The following is a 19,503-nucleotide window of genomic DNA, read 5'->3' as shown; positions in this document are numbered from 1 at the left end:
GCTATATTCTGTCCCAGATTGGACGTAGGGCATTTTCCTAGTTACCTTAGCTCTAACTAACCATGGCAGGTAGCCAACAAAATAATTTTCTCCAAAAGGAAATCCTGGCATTACTTTCAGAGGAATGAAAACCAGTTATATATTCATATTCTGACTTTCACAATAAAAATTTACCAATCTTTAAATGTTCACTAAGTTTACAAGTGTTCAAAAAAATCATATGTCCTCTTTAAAAAAAATTGAGCACTGTATACAACCGGAAAGACTAAAGTATTAATAAATGCAGAATGCCCATTTTGCTTTATTACATTATAGAGAATATAAGTAACAAGTGTTATGATAAATCAAATCTGAAAAAGAAGTATTTATTAAAATTGTATAACACACTCACATTTTCTCTCTCGGTAATATATCGAAGAGTAAGTCCTAGAACTTCTGCTGCTGCTGCATATACCTCTTTATATTTTACAAAGGACATGTTACTGACCAAAGCTTCAAAGTATCTGTAACAAATATAGAAAATAAATATGTATCAAATAATACATACTGTTGACATAAAAATATAACAACTTTACTCTTTGTGCCACATTAATAGCACAAATTGAGAAAATACAAAACATAAAACATAATCCAAGTTATTTATGTGAAAATACATGTGAAGATATACTTAAGGCTGTTACATCATGACCAGGAATGTACATTAAAGTTCCCAGTTCAGTCACACAGGACCTACTATAGTCAAAGTAAAACATAGTGCTGGATGGTATACCGAAACCGTAGTGAAAAGAAAGCTACTATCCAATATCATGATTTACCAACAACCCTTGAAAGCCATCTGCTATGACAAGAGCAGGACACAGAAATGAGGAGAGTGAACACCAGTGCAGGGCCCCCGGACTCCATCGGCCACAGCACGTTAGGCTCCACCTCCAGAGAAGCTCTGTTCAGTTGTCACTGAGTGAATCAAAGCTCAAAAAATGTAACTCATCTAAAAGTAAACTATTTCCCACTGAGTCTTTATGGACTCACATGTCTGTATACAGTATCAGGTGACTGGTGTAACTAGTGCCAGGAGGCTAACGCAGGAAGGCCAACCAAAGTGAGACACTTTAAAAATAATGGGAAAAGCTCAGAAGGTGGATGTTGAAATCTACAGTAACAGTGATGCAAACACTGACTTTTAAAAAAATCCTAAAACAGTAGGACAATGAAGTTCCATTCTATGATGGTACAGATATCTTTTTTTTTTAATTTAAATTCAATCTGTTACCATATAGTACATCATTAGTTTCAGATGCAATTTTCAACAATTCATCTGAAGTATATAACACTCAGTGCTCATCACATCATGTATCTCACTAGCATCCCTCCCTCCAGGCATTGGGCCGCATCCATCCCCACGCACATAGGGTCCTAATGGAGGGATCAGAGGCTGTAGCTACAGCAAAAAGTACAGTGACAGGGCTTTCAAGTCATGATCCAGTAACAAATGATCCCACAGAGCTTGTGTTGCTTTAGGGCAAATGCTGAAAATGTGACATTAGAAAATACTAAAGAAAATACCTAACACCTCCTATTTGCTAAAACACACTTGAAACAAATTATACTTATTTTGAAAACCTTAACTTTCTGCATTCACTCCATTAACATATTTCTTCTATCAAATGACCTGTAAGCCAAACTACCTAAATTTTAGTAAAAATATTTTTTACATGGGTCTAGTTCTTTAAATTCATCAAAATTAGACCATATTTCACTGTGTCAGTCCAATTCATCGATATCGTAATCTAGAAAAGAAGCAAAGCCGAACTCCTCAGTACTCATTTTATGCGACAGCACGGCAAGATGGTGGAGGAGTAGGGTGCCCAAGTCACCTGTCCCCACCAACTTACCTAGATAACTTTCAAAACATCCTGAAAACCTTCTAATTTGACCTGAGATTTAAAGAGAGAACAGCTGGAATGCTACAGAGAGAAGAGTTTGTGCTTTTAACAAGTACAACTCGTCTTTAGCCACTCTGCAGTGAGCATGACTAGAAAGAACTCACCACAAAAGAAAGAATGAGAAACAGTACTCTCTGCCACAGAGTTATAGAATTTGGATTACAATGCCATGTCAGAAAGCCAATTCAGAAGCACAATTATAAAGCTACTGGTGGCTCTGGAAAAAAAGCATAAAGGAATCAAGAGACTTCATGACTGCAGAATTTAGATCTAATTAGGCCGAAATTAAAAAATCAATTAAATGAGATGCAATCCAAACTGGAGGTCCTAATGACAAGGGCTAATGAGGTAGAAGAAAGAGTGAGTGACATAGAAGACAAGTTGATGGCAAGGAAGGAAGCTGAGAAAAAAAGAGAAAAACAATTAAAAGACCATGAGGAAAGGTTAAGGGAAATAAATGACAGACTCAGAGGGAAAACTCTACATTTACTTGGGAGGGGCACTGAGAAGGACGGAGGACCAGAAAGCATATTTGAACAAATCATTGCTGAGAACTTCCCTAATTTGGGGAGGGAAACAGGCGTTCAGATCCAGGAGATAGAGAGAATCCCCCCCTAAAATCAATAAAAACCATTCAACACCTTGACATTTAATAGTGAAACTTGCAAATTCCAAAGATAAAGAGAAAATCCTAAAGCAGCAAGACACAAGAGATCCCTAACATATATGGGAAGAAATATGAAATTAATAGCAGACCTCTCCTCAGAGACCTCGCAGGCCAGAAAGGGCTGACAGGATATATTCAGGGTCCTAAATGAGAAAAACATGCAGCCAAGAATACTCTATCTAGCAAGGCTCTCATTCAGAATAGAAGGAGAGATAAAGAGCTTCCAAGACAGGCAGGAACTGAAAGAATATGTGACCTCCAAACCAGCTCTGCAAGAAATATTAAGGGGGACCCTATAAAAGAAAGAGGATGCCCAAAGAAATAATCCACAAAAACAGGGACTAAATAGGTATTATGATGACACTAAATTCATATCTTTCAATAGTAACTCTGAACGTGAATGGGCTACAGGATATCATCAAATGCACCGGGTTTCAGACTGGACAAAAAAGCAAGACCCATCTATTTGCTGTCCACAAGAAACTCATTTTAGACCTAAGGACTCCTCCAGCCTGAAAATGAAAGGGTAGAGAACCATTTACCATTCAAGTGGACCTCAAAAGAAAGCAGGGGTAGCCATCCTCATATCATATAAATTAAAGTTTATCCCAAAGACTGTAGTAAGAAATGAAGAGGGACACTATATCATACTTAAAGGATCTATCCAACAAGAGGACCTAACAATCATGAATATTTATGCCCCTAATAGGGGAACTGCCAAGTATATCAATCAATTAATAACCAAAATGAGGGGATCCCTGGGTGGCACAGCAGTTTAGTGCCTGCCTTTGGCCCAGGGTGCGATCCTGGAGACCCGGGATCGAATCCCACGTCGGGCTCCCAGTGCATGGAGCCTGCTTCTCCCTCTGCCTGTGTCTCTAAAATAACCAAAATGAAGACATACTTAGATAATAATACACTAATACTAGGAGACTTCAACACGGAACTTTCTGCAAATGACGGATCTTTTAAGCACAACATCTCCAAAGAAACAAGAGATTTAAATGATACACTGGACCAGATGGATTTCACAGATATTTACAGAACTTTACATCCAAATGACACTGAATACACATTCTTCTCAAGTGCACATGGAACTTTCTCCAGAATAGACCATATACTGGGTCACAAATCAGGTCTTAACCGATACCAAAAGACTGGGATTGTCCCCTGCATATTTTCAGACCATAATGCTTTGAAACTTGAACTCAATCACAAGAAGAAATTTGGAAGAAATTCAAACACGTGGAGGTTAAAGAGCACCCTACTATAAGATGAAAGGTTCAACCAGGAAATTAGAGAAGAATTAAAAAGATTCCTGGAAACTAATGAGAATGCAGATACAACCGTTTAAAATCTTTGGGATACAGCAAAAGCAGGCCTGAGAGGGAAATACATCGCAATACGAGGATCCCTCAAAAAACTGGAAAAAACTCAAAAAACAAGCTAACCATGCACCTAAAGGAACTGGAGAAACAACAGCAAATAAAACCTACACGAAGCAGAAGAAGAGAGTTAATAAAGATTTGAGCAGAACTCAGTGAAATAGAGACCAGAAGAACTGTGGAACAGATCAACAAAACCAGGAGCTGGTTCTTTGAAAAAATTAGTAAGATAAATTAACCATTAGCCAGCCTTACTAAAACAAAAAAGACTCTAATTAATAAAACCACAAATAAAAATGGAGAGATCACAACCAATACCAAGGAAATACAAATGAATTTAAAACATACTATGACCAAGTACAAAAAAGGTGTTGCCTGTGTTCTCCTCTAGGATTTTGATGGATTCTTGTCTCATATTTAGATCTTTCATCCATTTTGAGTTTATCTTTGTGTACGGTGTAAGAGCATGGTCTACTTTCATTCTTCTGCACGTGGCTGTCCAATTTTCCCAGCATTTATTGAAGAGACTGTCCTTTTTCCAGTGGATAGTCTTTCCTACTTTGTTGAATATTAGTTGACCAGAGTTGAGGTCCCATTTCTGCATTCTGTATTCTGTTCCATTGATCTATGTGTCTGTTTTTGTGCCTGTACCACACTGTCCTGATGATCACAGCTTTGTAGTGCAACTTGAAATCCGGTATTGTGATACCCCTGGCACTGGTTTTCTTTTTCAATATTCCCCTGGCTATTTGGGGTCTTTTCTGATTCCACACAAATCTTAAGACCATTTGTTCCAACTCTCTGAAGAAAGTCCATGGTATTCTGATAGGGATTGCATTAAATGTGTAAATTGCCCTGGGTAGCAAAGACATTTTCACAATATCAATTCTGCCAATCCACGAGCATGTTATATTTTTCCATCTCTTTGTGTCTTCCTCAATTTCTTTCAGAAGTGTTCTATAGTTTTTAGGGTATAGATCCTTTACCTCTTTGGTTAGGTTTATTCCTAGGCATCTTATGCTTTTGGGTGCAATTGTAAATGGGACTGACGCCTTAATTTCTCTTTCTTCAGTCTCATTGTTAAGTGTATAGAAATGCCACTGATTTCTGGGCATTGATTTTGTATCCTGCCACACTGCCGAATTGCTGTATGAGTTCTAGCAATCTTGGGGTGGAGTCTTTTGGGTTTTCTATATACAGTTTCATGTCATCTGCAAAGAGGGAGAGTTTGACCTCTTCTTTGCCAATTTGAATGCCTTTTATTTCTTTTGAACACAGGCAACACCCTTTTTGAACTTGGCCACAGCAACTTCTTGCAAGATACATCTATGAAGGCAAGGGAAACCAAAGCAAAAATGAATTATTGGGACTTAATCAAGATAAAAAGCCTCTGCACAGCAAAAGGAACAGTCAACAACACTAAAAGACAACCTACAGAATGGGAGAAGATATTTGCAAATGACATACCAGATAAACGGCTAATATCCAAGATCTATAAAGAACTTATTAAACAGCAAAGAAACAAACAATCCAATCCTGAAATGGGCAAAAGACATGAACAGAAATTTCACAGAGGAAGACACAGACATGGCCAACAAGCTCATGAGAAAATGTTCCCCATCATTTGCCATCAGGGAAATACAAATCAAAACCACAATGAGATACCACCTCACACCAGTGAGAACGGGGGAAAATTAACAAGGCAGAAAGCCACAAATGTTGAGAGGATGTGGAGAAAAGGGAACCCTCTTGCACTGTTGGTGGGAATGTGAACTGGTGCAACCACTCTGGAAAACTGTGTGGAGGTTCCTCAAAGAGTTAAAAGTAGACCTGCCCTATGACCCAGCAATTGCACTGTTGGGGATTTACCCCAAAGATACAGATGCAGTAAAATGGCAGGACACTTGCACCCCAAGGTTTATAGCAGCAACGGCCACAAGAGCCAAACTGTGGAAGGAGCCTTGGTGTCCATCAAAAGATGATGGATAAAGAAGATGTGGTTTATGTATACAATGGAATATTAGCCATTAGAAATGACAAATACCCACCATTTGCTTCGACGTGGATGGAACTGGAGGGTATTGGGCTGAGTGAAGGGAGTCAATCGGAGAAGGACAAACATTACATGGTCTCATTTATTTGGGGAATATAAAAAATAGTGACAGGGAATAAAGGGGAAAGGAGAGAAAATGAGGAAATATCAGTGAGGGTGACAGAACACGAGAGACACCTAACTCTGGGAAATGAACAAGGGGTAGTAGCAAGGGAGGTGGGTGGGGGTATGGGGTGACTGGGTGATGGGCACTGAGGGGGGCACTGGATGGGATGAGCACTGGGTGTTATGCTATATGTTGGCAAATCAAACTCCAATAAAAAATATATCAAAAAATATACTCACTTTATGCTCTCTATGCCACATTTTGGGTCATAGGGAGGCAAGTTATTGGCCATTACAATGCCTAATAATTGAATTCCTACTGAATTGTCTTTAGAATTAGGATCTTTACTGGAAAACTTTTCAAATATCAACCTGAAACATAAGAATAAAGAATAAATATAGGTTATCACATAATAAAATAGGCAGCGAGAAGATATAAAATTTTCTATGACTAATATTCAGGATAAGAAATACTTTATCTTTCCCCATGTTTAACACCCTTCTTGCAAATACCCTCTTTGTATGCATTCACATTACTCTAGCTGTGCAACACAGACACATCTACATTTCTCATGATATAATTATTTCCCCCATTCACCTTTAGTTGATACTGAAACCTTCAGAAAGTTTTAGCTCACCTCAGGCTGTGCTAAAAGGGAAGAAAAATCGTACAGTCTACCCCTGAACTGGAACAGTGAAGAGCAGAGAGCACCCCACATGCCCAGTGTGTGAGAAAAGCCACAGGTGAGTTGAAAGATGGAACAGGAGCCACCTAGAGGCAATGACTTGCCCAGAGGTGCTTCTACTGTCAAATTTTGGAGGTTATAGTTTTATTAGCAGCAATATTATACCCTTATAAATGATGTGATTTCAAATTATATTCCTTCTTTTATTATTTCGAGTAATTAAATTTCACTGTAATCACCATTTACATCATGCTACATTTTTAAAACGTCTAAATGATATTGCAAAATCCAGTGAATTTATACCTATAAGGAACAGATAAACAATCCTTCCAGCATTCAACAAGGGTTTTTATAATTTCAAGGTTATGCCTAAACACAGCTCTTTTTTGATGAAAAACATGTTCCATTAGGAAATGAAGCAATCGATTTGCCAACACTTCGTCTTTAGGGACACCCTAAAAAAGTACAGAAATTTATATTAATATGCAGCATTCCATTCTGGAAAAGCATTTTTTTCAATTTAAATTTAGGTAGTGAACATACAATGCAATATTGGTGTGTGGAGTAGAATTCAGTGATTCATCACTTATACAACACCCAATGTTCATCATGAAAGTGCCCATCCCTAACCTTAATCATCACCATCTAGCCCATCCCTAACCAACCACCCTCCAGCAACCTTCAGTTTCTTCTCTATAAAGTCTCTCATGGCTCATGTTTCCCTCTACTTTTTTTTTTCTCCCCATTCACATATGTTCATCTGTTTCGTTTCTTAAATTCTATACATGCATGAGATTATATGGTATTTGTCTATTTCTGACTTATTTCACTTAGCATAATACACTCTAGCTCTATCCCCATCATTGCAAATGGCAAGTTTTCATTCTTTCTGATAGCTGAGTAATAGTCTATTGTATAGATACATCTTTAACCATTCTTCAGTTGATGGATATTTGGACTGTCTCCATAGTTTGGCTATTGTTGATAATGCTGCTATAAACATTGAGGTGGATGTATCCCTTCAAATCTGTATTTTTGTATCCTTTGAGTAAATACCCAGTAGTGTAATTGCTGGATTGTAGGGCAGTTCTACTTTTAACATTTTTCTGGAACTTCTCTGCTGTTCTCCAGGGTGGCTGCACAGTTTGGATTCCCACCAACACCTTGTTAAGAGCATTTGTTTTTTTCCACATTCTCGTCAACATCTGTTGTTTCCTGCCTTGCTCATTTTAGGCATTCTGACTGGTGTGCAATGTTATCTCATTGTGGTTTTGATTTGTATCTCCCTGATGATTAGTGATGTTGAGCATCTTTTTATGTATGTTTTAGCCATCTGGATGTCTTCTTTGGAAAAGCATCTATTCATGTCTTCTGCCCATTTCTTAACTGGGTTATTTGTTTTTGGGTGTTGAGTTTTAGAAGTTCTTTGTAGATTTTAGACATTAGCCTTTCATCAGGTATGTCATTTCAAATATCTTCTCCCATTCTGAAGACTGCCTTTTAGTTTTGTTGATTTTTTCCTTCACTGTGCAGAGCTTTTTATCTTGATGAAGTCCCAACAGTTCATTTTTGCTTTCCTTCCCTTGCCTGTGGTGATATATCTAATAAGAAGTTGCTATGGCTGAGGTCAAAGAGGTGGCTTTGTTCTCTTCTAGGATTTTGATGGTTTCCTATCTCACATTAAAGTCTTTCATCCAAAAAAATAAATAAAGTCTTTCATCCATTTTGAATTTATTTTTGTGCATGGTGTTAAAAGTGGTCTAGTTTCACTGTTCTACATGTGGCTGTTAGTTTTCCCAACACCATTTGTTGAAGAGACTTTTTTCCATTTGATATCCTTTTCTGTTTATTAGTTGATATTCTGTTTATTAGTTGACTCTAGGAATGAACATCCATTTCTGGGTTCTCTATTCTGTTCCACTGATTCATGTGTCTGGGTTCTTTTGTGCCAGAACCACACTGTCTTGATGATCACAGCTTTGTAATACAGCTTGAAATCAGAACTGTGATGGCTCCAGTTCATTTTTCTTTTTCATAACTACTTTGGCTATTCAGGGTCTTTTGCGGTTCCATAGAAATTTTAGGATTGTTTAGTTCTAGCTCTGTGAAAAATGCTGGTGGTGTTTTGATAGGGATTGCATTAAATGTGGAGATTGCGTTGGGTAGTATAGACATTTTAACAATGTTTCTTCTTCTAATTCACGTGCATGGAATGCTAGGAAAAGCATTTTTTTTTAAATTAATTTTTATTGGTGTTCAATTTACCAACATACAGAAAAACACCCAGTGCTCATCCCGTCAAGTGTCCACCTCAGTGGAAAAGCATTTTTTAATCCAAAAATCCATTTATAAAAGAAATCTGTCAGTCTCCTGAGGCTTCTGGCTTTTGATGAAAAGCCTATGCCTGATTTTTCAGTTCCAAGCACAGGTAGTGACAAAGGCTTTACCTGGCAGGCCTCATGGGTGCACTGCCCTCATGCACCAGCCTGGGACACAACCAGGGCTCTGCAATATCCAAGGTAGCTGCAGTCAGACCCTTAGCCATCCATGACCCCATCCCAAGTGGTTATGCTGTGTCATATGTTTGAATGTCTAGTTAATCCACCTGACCCTTGACCAGAACAGACCATGTTGCAATGTTCCATGGGGGAAACAAATGGGGAGTCAATGCTTCCTCTGGCCTTAGCCTCTTGTTTCTACTACCACAATAAATGATTAAAGGTTTCACTTGATTTTCACTTTGACTCACTATTATTTTATGCAGCTATTCTGACACCTAACAGTTCAGCTTTCTCAAGCTCAGCCAAGCACCTGACATTTAACTCAATCTCTCCCAATGGTTCCTGAGTTAAACTATATACTCTCTCAATTCTTTCGTGTTATTAGCATAGTACAAATTATTTTATCACACTTAAGCTAAGAAATCTAAATTTGATTTACTCTGAAATCAGACCGGCATATCCAGATATAGGTACACATATGTAAAAATCTTATGTCTGTATATTATGTTTACTGAGGAGTGTTCACAGGATATTACATGAAAACTTTTGTGCTAAAGTTTTTAAGTGATGGGCAAAGCTCTAGCACATATGAATCTAAACTGGAGGAAGCCACAAGACTGCCTGAGTATGACATAATATCATTCACCTGGTAGTCACCTTTTTATTGGCAATCTCAACCATTAATGAGCCAGAGACAATACTAAGTAGGTAAGCTGGCAAAACAAATGCCAAAAAAATCCAGGGACTTTAGTTACAGCAGAACTTTTCAGGACCTCATATTCAGGGCCTATACTGACATTTATTTCAAGCTTATTTTTAATATATCAGTTACCTAGTTTCCAAGCTCCTAGCAAGTAAAAGCAAGAAACAAAACAAACACCTGATAGCTTAAAAATAAACACAAAGTCAGAGGAATTATCAAAAGCAGACACAAAAGAAAACAAATAGACTAAAGCATTATGAGGCCACTTAGTACAGCAATATGACTGCTAAAAATGTTAACTCTTTTCATTAAAAGGAGCTTGGATTATTTGTCATAAATTCTGGTATGATATCAGCAAGAGACTAATATATACAGCATAAAAGATGTATCCATTCTTACCACAGGAGTAGCTAATCCTGTCCATGAAAGAACAGTAACCACTATCTCAACCACCATATAGTGAATTCCTTCTCCTCCATTATTTTCAGAAACCACCAGCTGCAGTAAGGGGCTTAGCCAGTACTTCGCATAAGGGCGAAAGACCTACAAGAAAATTTAAAAGTCAAATATCAAAAAATTGTTTCAAATCACCAAAATGTTAATTCAAGAACGTATCCTGCATCAGCTAAAATTTAATATTAGCATTTGACCTAAATCTAAAGCAGATGTAAATTCCAGCAATTACTCTGCTTAATCAGATTCTCTGTTGAACTCTAGCCTCATGGGTTCCTAAAACCACAATTTGAGGGAAATGGATTATTGAACTTTTCTTCATTGAAAATAACTATGATCTTAGCAATCAAAAGGAAATATTCTCTATATCAATCTTGTCCCATCTGAATAATATGCAGCTCTAGAGAATTCTGTTATTATAGCAAATGCATAGTGTATATGACAAATAAGAACATAAAAATTAGGTAGGTGCATGTGGCTAATTTTTTCTCATTTTTCTTATATTACAGAAATCAGTGTTATAGATTTCATCTGCCCAAGATCTATAAAATCTAAATAAAATGTATCCATATGCTAAGGTCCACTTAGTTTATTTTAAAAATGTCAAGAGAATGCCATTTTGATTCAAAAGAACTAAAGTAAAATTCAAGCTACCTATCTTCTTAACCTTTGCCACTTCATTTTCATTAAATATGCTTCCTCAGAGTTTCTCTCACAACTTAAATCCATATGCTCTCAAATCTTCTTGTTTATGCACACCACAAGTAAAAAAAAAGTCTGCACTCTCCATGTATGTCTGTTGATTTATAAATAACAAATATAAACAACTTGATTATTAAATTATAGACAGTCCCTGACTTACCAGGACTAAGTTAAATCTTAAGATTTTTGGACTTCATGATGCTAAGAAAAGCAATTGCTTTCAGTAGAAATTGTACTTTGGATTTGTATCTTTTCCTGAGCTTGCAAACGATGTGTAGGATGATACTCCTGGGATGCTGCACAGAGGCAAGCAGCACTCACAGCTCCCCAGTAACTATGCTATCACAAGGGTAAACAAATGATATACTTAAAACCATTCTGCACCTGTACATCTATTCTGGTTTTCACTTTCAGTACAGCATTCAATCAATTACATGGAATATTCAGCACCTTATTATAAAATAGGCTTTCTGTTAGATTTTGCCCAACTATGGGCTGACATATGTGCTCTGAGCATGTTTAAGGTAGGTGAGGTTAAGCTATGATGTTTGGCAAACTAAGTGTACTACATGTATTTTTATTTATTTATTTATTTATTTATTCATTCATTCATTCATTCATTCATTCATTCATTCATGATAGACATAGAGAGAGAGAGGGGCAGAGACACAGGCAGGGGAAGAAGCAGGCTCCATCTCAGGAGCCCAATGTGGGACTCCATCCTGGGATTCTAGGACCGCGCCCTGGGCCAAAGGCAGGCACTAAACCTGAGCCACCCAGGGATCCCCTATGTATTTTCAACTTATGATAGGTTTATTGGGATGTAACCTCATCATAAGTCAAGGAAGATCTGCAAAATCAATAAATTTAAGAGTTGAAATTTTAACCAAAACCCAAGACTCCATTAATAAAGAACACTAAAGGCCAATATCCCTGATGAACATGGGTATAAAAGTTCTCAAAAAGATACTACCAAATTGAATAGTAGGTTAAAAAAAAAATAATTCACCACGATCATGTGGGATTTGCTTCTGGGCTGCAAGGTGTTTCAATATGAGCAAGTCAATCAACGTGATATGATAATAATAAAAGAAAGAATACAATCATATGAGCCTTTCAACAAATGCAGAAAAAAGCATTTGAAAAACACAACATCCATTAATGTTAAAAACCCTCAACAAAGTAGGACTAGAGAAAACATGTATCAATATCATAAAGAACATCTACAAAAAACCCACAGCTAATATTATCCTCAATGGGGAAAAAATGAGAGCTTTTCATCTATGATCAGGAACACGACGGAGATGTCCACTTCCACCACTGTCATTTAACACCATCCTGGAAGTCGTAGCCACAGCAATCGGACAACAAAAAGAAATAAAAGGCATCCAAATTAGCAAGGAAGAAGTCAAACTTTCATTATTGCAGATGATGTCATACTCTATGTAGAAAACCTGAAAAAGTCCACCAAAACACTGCCAGAACTAATACACAAATTCAGCAAATTCACAGAATACAAAATCAACATACAGAAATCTGCATTTCTCTACACCGATAATGAAGCAGCAGAAAGAGAAATCAAGAAATTAATCCATTTACAATTACACCAAAAACCATAAGATATCTAGGAATAAATCTAACCAAAGAGGTAAAAGATCCGTACTCTGAGAACTATAGAACACTTATGACAGAAATTGAAAAGAACACAGAGAAATGGAAAGACACTCCATTATCACAGATTAGAAGAACAAATATTATTAAAATGTCTATACTACCCAAAGCAATCTACACATTCAATGCAATCTCTTTCAAAATACCACAAGCATTTTTCACAGAACTACAACAAACAATTCTAAAATTTATATGGAATCACAAAAGACACTGAATAACCAAAAGCATGCTGAAAAAAGAAAACCAAAGCTAGAGGCATCATAATTCCTGACTTTAACAATCTATATTGTAAAGCTGTGACCATCAAAACAGCATGGTACTGGCATAAAAACAGACACATAGGGATCCCTGGGTGGCGCAGCGGTTTGGTGCCTGCCTTTGGCCCAGGGCGCGATCCTGGAGACCCGGGATCGAGTCCCACGTCGGGCTCCCGGTGCATGGAGCCTGCTTCTCCCTCTGCCTGTGTCTCTGCCTCTCTCTCTCTCTCTCTCTGTGACTATCATAAATAAATAAAAATTAAAAAATATATTAAAAAAAAAAAAAAAACCAGACACATAGATCAATGAAACAGAACAGAGAAACCAGAAATGGACCCTCAATCCTATAGCCAACTAATCTTTGACAAAGCAGGAAAGAATATTCAGTGGGAAAGAGAATGTTCAACAAGTGGTGTGGGGAAAACTAGACAGTAACATGCAGAAGAATGAAACTAGACCAATTCACCATACACAAAATACCATACACAAAACACCATACACAAAAATAAATTTGAAATCAATGCAAGACCTAAATGTGAGACAGAAAGCCATCAAAATCCTACAGAAGTACACAGGCAGTAACATCTATGACATATCAACTTCTCAGTAGATATGTCTCCTGAAGCAGGGAAATAAAAGAAAATGAACTATTAGGAATTTGTCAAGATAAGAAGCTTTTGCACAGCAAAATAAACAATCAACTAAAAGGCAACCTACAGAATGGGAAAAGATATTTGCAAATGGTTTATCTAATAAAGGGCTAGTATCCAAAATATATAAAGAACTTACAAAACTCATAACCAATAAATAGTCCAGTTAAAAAATGTGCAGAAAACATGAATATACAGTTTTCCAAAGAGAGACATCCAGATGGGTAACAGACACATGAAAAGAAGCTTGACATCACTCATCATCAGGGATACAAAATCATAACCACAATGACATACCACTTCACACCTGTCAGAATGGCTAAAATTAACAAGATGGGAAACAACAAATGCTGGTGAGGATGCAGAAAATGGATGCTGTATTTTGTCAAATGGTTTTTCTACATCTATCAAGAGGACATATGGTTCTTGTCCTTTCTTTTATTAATGTGGTGTATCACCTTCATTGAACTGAGGAATGTCAACTACCCCTGCAGCCCAGGAATAAAGACTACTTGGTCATGGTGAATATCCTGTCGATGTACCTTAGGATCTTATTAGTATCTTGGTGAGAATTTTGGCATCAACATTCAGCAGAGATACTGGTCTGTAATTCTCCTTTTCAGTGGGGGTTTTTGCCTTGTTTGATGCCGGCCTCATAGAATAAGTATGGAAGTTTTCCTTCCATTTCCGTTTATGGGAACAGTTTCAGATATTTGGTAGAATTTCACTGGGAGACCATCTGTCCCTGGACTCCTGCTGTTGGGAGATTCCAGATTACTAATTCAATTTCTTTGCTGATTATGGGTCTGTTCAGGTTTTCTATTCCTTCTTGTTTCAGTTGGCACAGTTTTGTTTCTAGGAATGATTCTATTTCTTCCAGATTGCCTTGCTGGCATATAATTATTCATAATATTCTCTAATTGTTTGCATTTCTTCAGTGTTGGTTGTGATCTCTCCTCTTTTGTTCATGATTTTATTGATCTGGATCTTTTTCTTCCTTTTTTTTTTTTGATAAGTCTGGTTAGGAGTTTATCAAAATTATTAATTATATCAAGGAACCAGCTCCTCAGTTCATTGATCTGTTCTGATTGCTTTTCATTTGTTTTGATTTCTGCTCTAATTTTTATTATTTCTCTTTTCCTGTTAGATTTAGGCTTTATTTGCTGTTCTTCTTCCAGCTCTTTTAAGTATAAGGTTAGGTTGTGCTTTTGAGACTTGTTTCTTGAGGAAGGCCTCTATTGCTACATACTTCTATCTTAGGATCATGTTTGCTGTATCTCAAAAATTCTAAACTGTCATGATTTTATTTTCATTTGTTTCCATGAATTTTTTTAAATTCTTTTTTATTTCCTGGTTGACCCATTCATTCTTTAGTAAGATGCTCTTGGGATGACTGGGTGGCTCAGTGGTTGAGCATCTACCTTTAGCTCAGGACATGATCCTGGATCCTGGGATTGAGTCCCACATCAGGCTCCCTCTGCCTGTGTCTCTGCCTCTCTATGTTTCTCATGAATAAACAAACATATTAATTAATTAATTAACTATTGTTTAAAAAGGTAGAATGCTCTTTTATCTGCATGTTTTTGTGGTCCTTCCAACATTTTTCTTGTGGTTGACTTCAAGTTTTATAGTACTCTGGTCTGAAAATATGCATGGTATTATCTCAATTTTTTTGTAGTGGTTGAGACCTGATTTGTGACCCAGTTTGCGATCTATTCTGGAGAATGTTCCACGTGCACTGGAGAAAAATGTATATTCTGCTGCTTTAGGATGAAATGACCTGAATGTATCTGTAAACTCCATCTGGTCCAGTGTGTCTGTCATTCAAAGCCTTTGTTTCCTTGTTGATTAGCTGCTTAGACTATCTGTCCATTGCTGTGAGTGGGGTATTAAATTCCCCTACTATTATTGTAGTATTATCAATGAGTTTCTATAATTTTGTTATTAATTGGTTTATTTACTTGGCTGCTCCCAAGTTAGGAACATAAATATTTATAATTGTCAGATCTTCTTGCTATACAGACCTTTTAATTATGAGACAGTGTCCTTCATCTCTTAGTAGTCTTTGTTCTAAAACTACATGTCAGATATAAGAATGGCTATTCTAGCTTTCTTCTGATGTCCCCTGGAAAGGTAAATGGTTCCCTACCCCCTCACTTTCAATCTAGAGGTGTCTTTGGGTCTAAAATGAGTCTGTGGTGGACAGTATATTGATGGGTCTTTTTTTTTTTAATCCATTCTGATACCCTATGCATTTTGATTGTAACATTTAGTCCATTTACATTCAGAGTAATTCTGGAAAGATATGAATCTAGTGCCATTGTGTTACCTGTAGGTCACTGTTCCAAAGACCTTTCTGGTCTTTGTTACTTTTGGGTTCTCTCTTCCCTCAAAGGATCCCCGTTAATATTTCTTTCACAGCTCGTTTAGTGTTCACAAATTCCTTTAGTTCTTGTTTGTCCTGGAAACTGTTTACCTCTCCTATTCTGAATGACAGCCTTGCTGGATTTCTTTTCTGCATATTTTTTCCCACTTAGCGTGTTGAATATACCATGCCAGTTCTTTTTGGCTTCCCTGATCTGTGGACAGGTCTGCTCCCAGCCTTATGTGTCTACCCTTGTATGTTAAGGACTTTTTATCCCATGTTACTTTCAAGATTTTTTCTTTGTCTTTTTTTTTTTTTTAGATTTTATTTGAGAGGAGAGCGAGTGAGCAAGAGCACCAGCCAAGGCAGAGGGAAAGGGAGAAGCAGACTGCTGACTGAGCAGGGAGCCTGATGTAGGGCTCAATCCCAGGACCCTGGGATCACAGGACTGAGCCAAAGGCAGATGCTTAACCAACTGAGCCACCCAGGCACCTTGATTTTCTTTTTATCTTTCTAATTTGCAAGGGTCACCATAATATGTTGAGGTGTTGATCTGTTTTTGTTGATTTTGAGGGGGGTTCTCTGTGCTTTGTGGACTTGAATGCCTGTTTCCTTCCCCAGATTAGGGAAGTTCTTAGCTATACTTCCTTCAAATAAACCTTCTCCAAACCTTCTCCCCCTTTCTTCTCATCTTCTGGTACTCCTATAATATGGATATTACTTTGCTTTATGGAATCACTGAATTCCCTCAGTTACCTTCTTGATCTGGTAGGTTTCTTTCCCTCTTCTTTTCAGCTTTCTTATTTTCCATCATTTTATCTTCTGTATCACTCACTGGTTCACTCTTTGGCTTCATTCATCCTCACTTTTTAGACTCCATTTTGGACTGCATCTTGGTTATAGCTTTTTAAAATTTTGGCCTGACTAAACTTTAGTTCTTTTATCTCTACAGTAAGAGATTCTCTAGGTTTTTTTCTTTTTTTCTCTCTCTAGGGTTTTCTAATGCTTTTTCAGGCCCACTTAGTATCTTTATATTCGTTGTTTTATTTTTTTAATATTACTTTTTTATTCGTTGTTTTAAATTCTAGTTCATACATCTTAGTTATATCCATATTGATGAAATCCATGGCAGTAAATACTATCTTCTGTTCTTTCTTTTTGGGTAAATTTATTCATCTTGTTATTTTGTTCAGAAAGAAAAGAATAAAGAAAGAAAAAAAAAACCAGTAACAATGACAACAGAAAAAAACAAAACAAAACTAGATCCTGATTGTGTTTTGATCTTCTTGTTAAAAGAAATTATATCCCAAAATAAGAAAGAAAAAAATATATATATGCATTTATAAAATAAAATACAGTGAAAGGAAATGAAAAATAAGATATACATGTAAAGTATATATGTAGATAAAAATTTTATAGGAATAAGAAATCAAATGAAAAAATAAAAATAACAAAAAAATACTAAAAGAAATAAAATAAAAGAAATACTAGGGGATCCCTGGGTGGCGCAGCGGTTTGGTGCCTGCCTTTGGCCCAGGGTGCGATCCTGGAGACCCGGGATCGAATCCCACGTCAGGCTCCCGGTGCATGGAGCCTGCTTCTCCCTCTGCCTGTATCTCTGCCTCTCTCTCTCTCTCTCTGTGACTATCATAAATAAATAAAAATTAAAAAAAAAAAAAAAGAAATACTAAAAGGAATAAAAATAGAATGGTATATAGTGTTTTCCCCTAGAGCTGAAGTCTTGTAGCCCTCTATCATCAGCAAACTTGGTGAGAGTGAGTTATTTGCAAGCCTTCTGGTGAGGGGCCGGTTGCACTGATTCTCAGGCACACCTGCTCTCATGGAAATGCATCTCCAGTGAGCAAAGGCAGAGCTTGGTGTTAGCAGCTCCGGACTCCACTAAGTGGCGCTGTTTTGCTCCCTGAAGGCTTTCAGCTCTGATGGGCAGAATGAACATGGTGGCGCTCCCCACTCTTCAGGGAGCCCTCACAGAAGAGCCATCACTCTTGTCTCCCCAGTTTCCATGAGAACTGTGTTCACTTAGCCGGTGACTATACCCTTTCATCTCAGGAATACAACTGAGTTTCAAACCAAATTTTAGGGACTCCTGTGGGGTGAACCCATGCTATTCTTCCTACGGGAGTGTAAGGGTGTCAGCCCATTTCTACCTTTTGCTAGACCCCTCCCAGGAAAGTGGTAGCACGATCACTGCGCAGTTTACGGCAACACAGAGCACAAAGCTAGAACCTAGACTCAGTGTTCTCAGCCGGCTTCTCTGCTCCTATGCTTGGGAGCTCCACCACACTCAGGCACCAGATGTCCTTCTTGCGACCCCAGGGATCCTAAGATTATGCTGTCACACCTGCGATTCTGCCCTGCTTCAGCACCCAAGCTACTTTAAGTTATGAACATCCCCCACTTAGCAGACTTCTAAAAGTCCTGATTTTGCACTCCACTAATTATATTCTGCAGTAGCCTCCTTAAGCAGGTTCCCTCCCTCCCCCAGCTGTATCCTCTGCTATGCCACAAATGGATTCAAGTCTCTGCACCTCCTACCTTCCAAACGGTGGTCAGTGGTCGCTCTTCTTCTGGTAAATTTGTGGCATTTGTTTTCTCAGACCTCTCACTGACTTCAGAATGATTTGCTAACTATCTAGTTGCATCAGAGGGATAAGACAAACTTAGGGTCCCCCTATTTCTCTGCCATCTTACCAACTGCAAAGAATTTTTAATTAATTAAGTAGTAATTACTTACTTCTTCTGTATTAATAACAAGCTTAGCTAAGAAGAGACGGATATTTAATGATACCGATGGATTTCCTAGTTTGTCATGAAGAAATTTCATCCAAGGAGGAAGATTTCTTGGTACTGAACCCTGAAATGATACATTCAAGATTACATTAAAAAGTGGAATGAAATAACTTCACATTTTGATATTATGAGATGACAAAGTAAGACATGAACAACAAAAAAATCATGTTTATTAGATACAGAATTTGGTATTTGATATTAAGTGTTTATTCTTACTATGATACTAATAAACAGAACTAAATGAGACAAGATTAGCAGATACAAACCTCATCTTTAGATAGTATCTGATTTCTCTGCATGTGCTTAATCAGGGCTGTCATGGTTGCCATACATTCGTGTTGATTGAGCTCATCCATCTCTAACTCTAGGACAGCATCTTGGACCATGGGGTCTTTATGCTCCTAGGAAAAGGGAAGAATCTGATGATGAAATTGTCTGCTAAAATTTCAGTGTATCTGATATTCTGACTTTTGAGACAGTATCATAAAAGACATACTTAGTTAACAATGATATATTAGTAATAATATTGAATACACTTGTTAGGTTTTCTT

At 37.4% G+C, this 19,503-nt stretch overlaps 1 protein-coding gene across 4 annotated transcripts in view; it reads right to left on the bottom strand.

The window, feature by feature from the left end:
- PRKDC (protein kinase, DNA-activated, catalytic subunit) overlaps nucleotides 1-19,503 on the bottom strand; it is a 206,530-nt gene that overhangs the window by 76,288 nt on the left and 110,739 nt on the right. For all 4 annotated transcript variants that reach the window (XM_041769223.1, XM_041769224.1, XM_041769225.1 and 1 more), the window contains 6 exons: nucleotides 19,219-19,353; nucleotides 18,897-19,016; nucleotides 10,443-10,586; nucleotides 7,143-7,294; nucleotides 6,394-6,525; nucleotides 392-503 (listed from right to left, as the gene is read on the bottom strand). In XM_041769223.1, coding sequence (XP_041625157.1) covers nucleotides 392-503; nucleotides 6,394-6,525; nucleotides 7,143-7,294; nucleotides 10,443-10,586; nucleotides 18,897-19,016; nucleotides 19,219-19,353 — 795 coding nt within the window. The remainder of the gene's footprint in view (nucleotides 1-391; nucleotides 504-6,393; nucleotides 6,526-7,142; nucleotides 7,295-10,442; nucleotides 10,587-18,896; nucleotides 19,017-19,218; nucleotides 19,354-19,503) is intronic.

Source organism: Vulpes lagopus, chromosome 9 (genome assembly GCF_018345385.1).
Source record: "Vulpes lagopus strain Blue_001 chromosome 9, ASM1834538v1, whole genome shotgun sequence".
Classification (NCBI taxonomy): domain Eukaryota; kingdom Metazoa; phylum Chordata; class Mammalia; order Carnivora; family Canidae; genus Vulpes; species Vulpes lagopus.
Note: the sequence above shows the minus strand (reverse complement) of the source record. Positions and strands in the feature narration are given on the sequence as shown.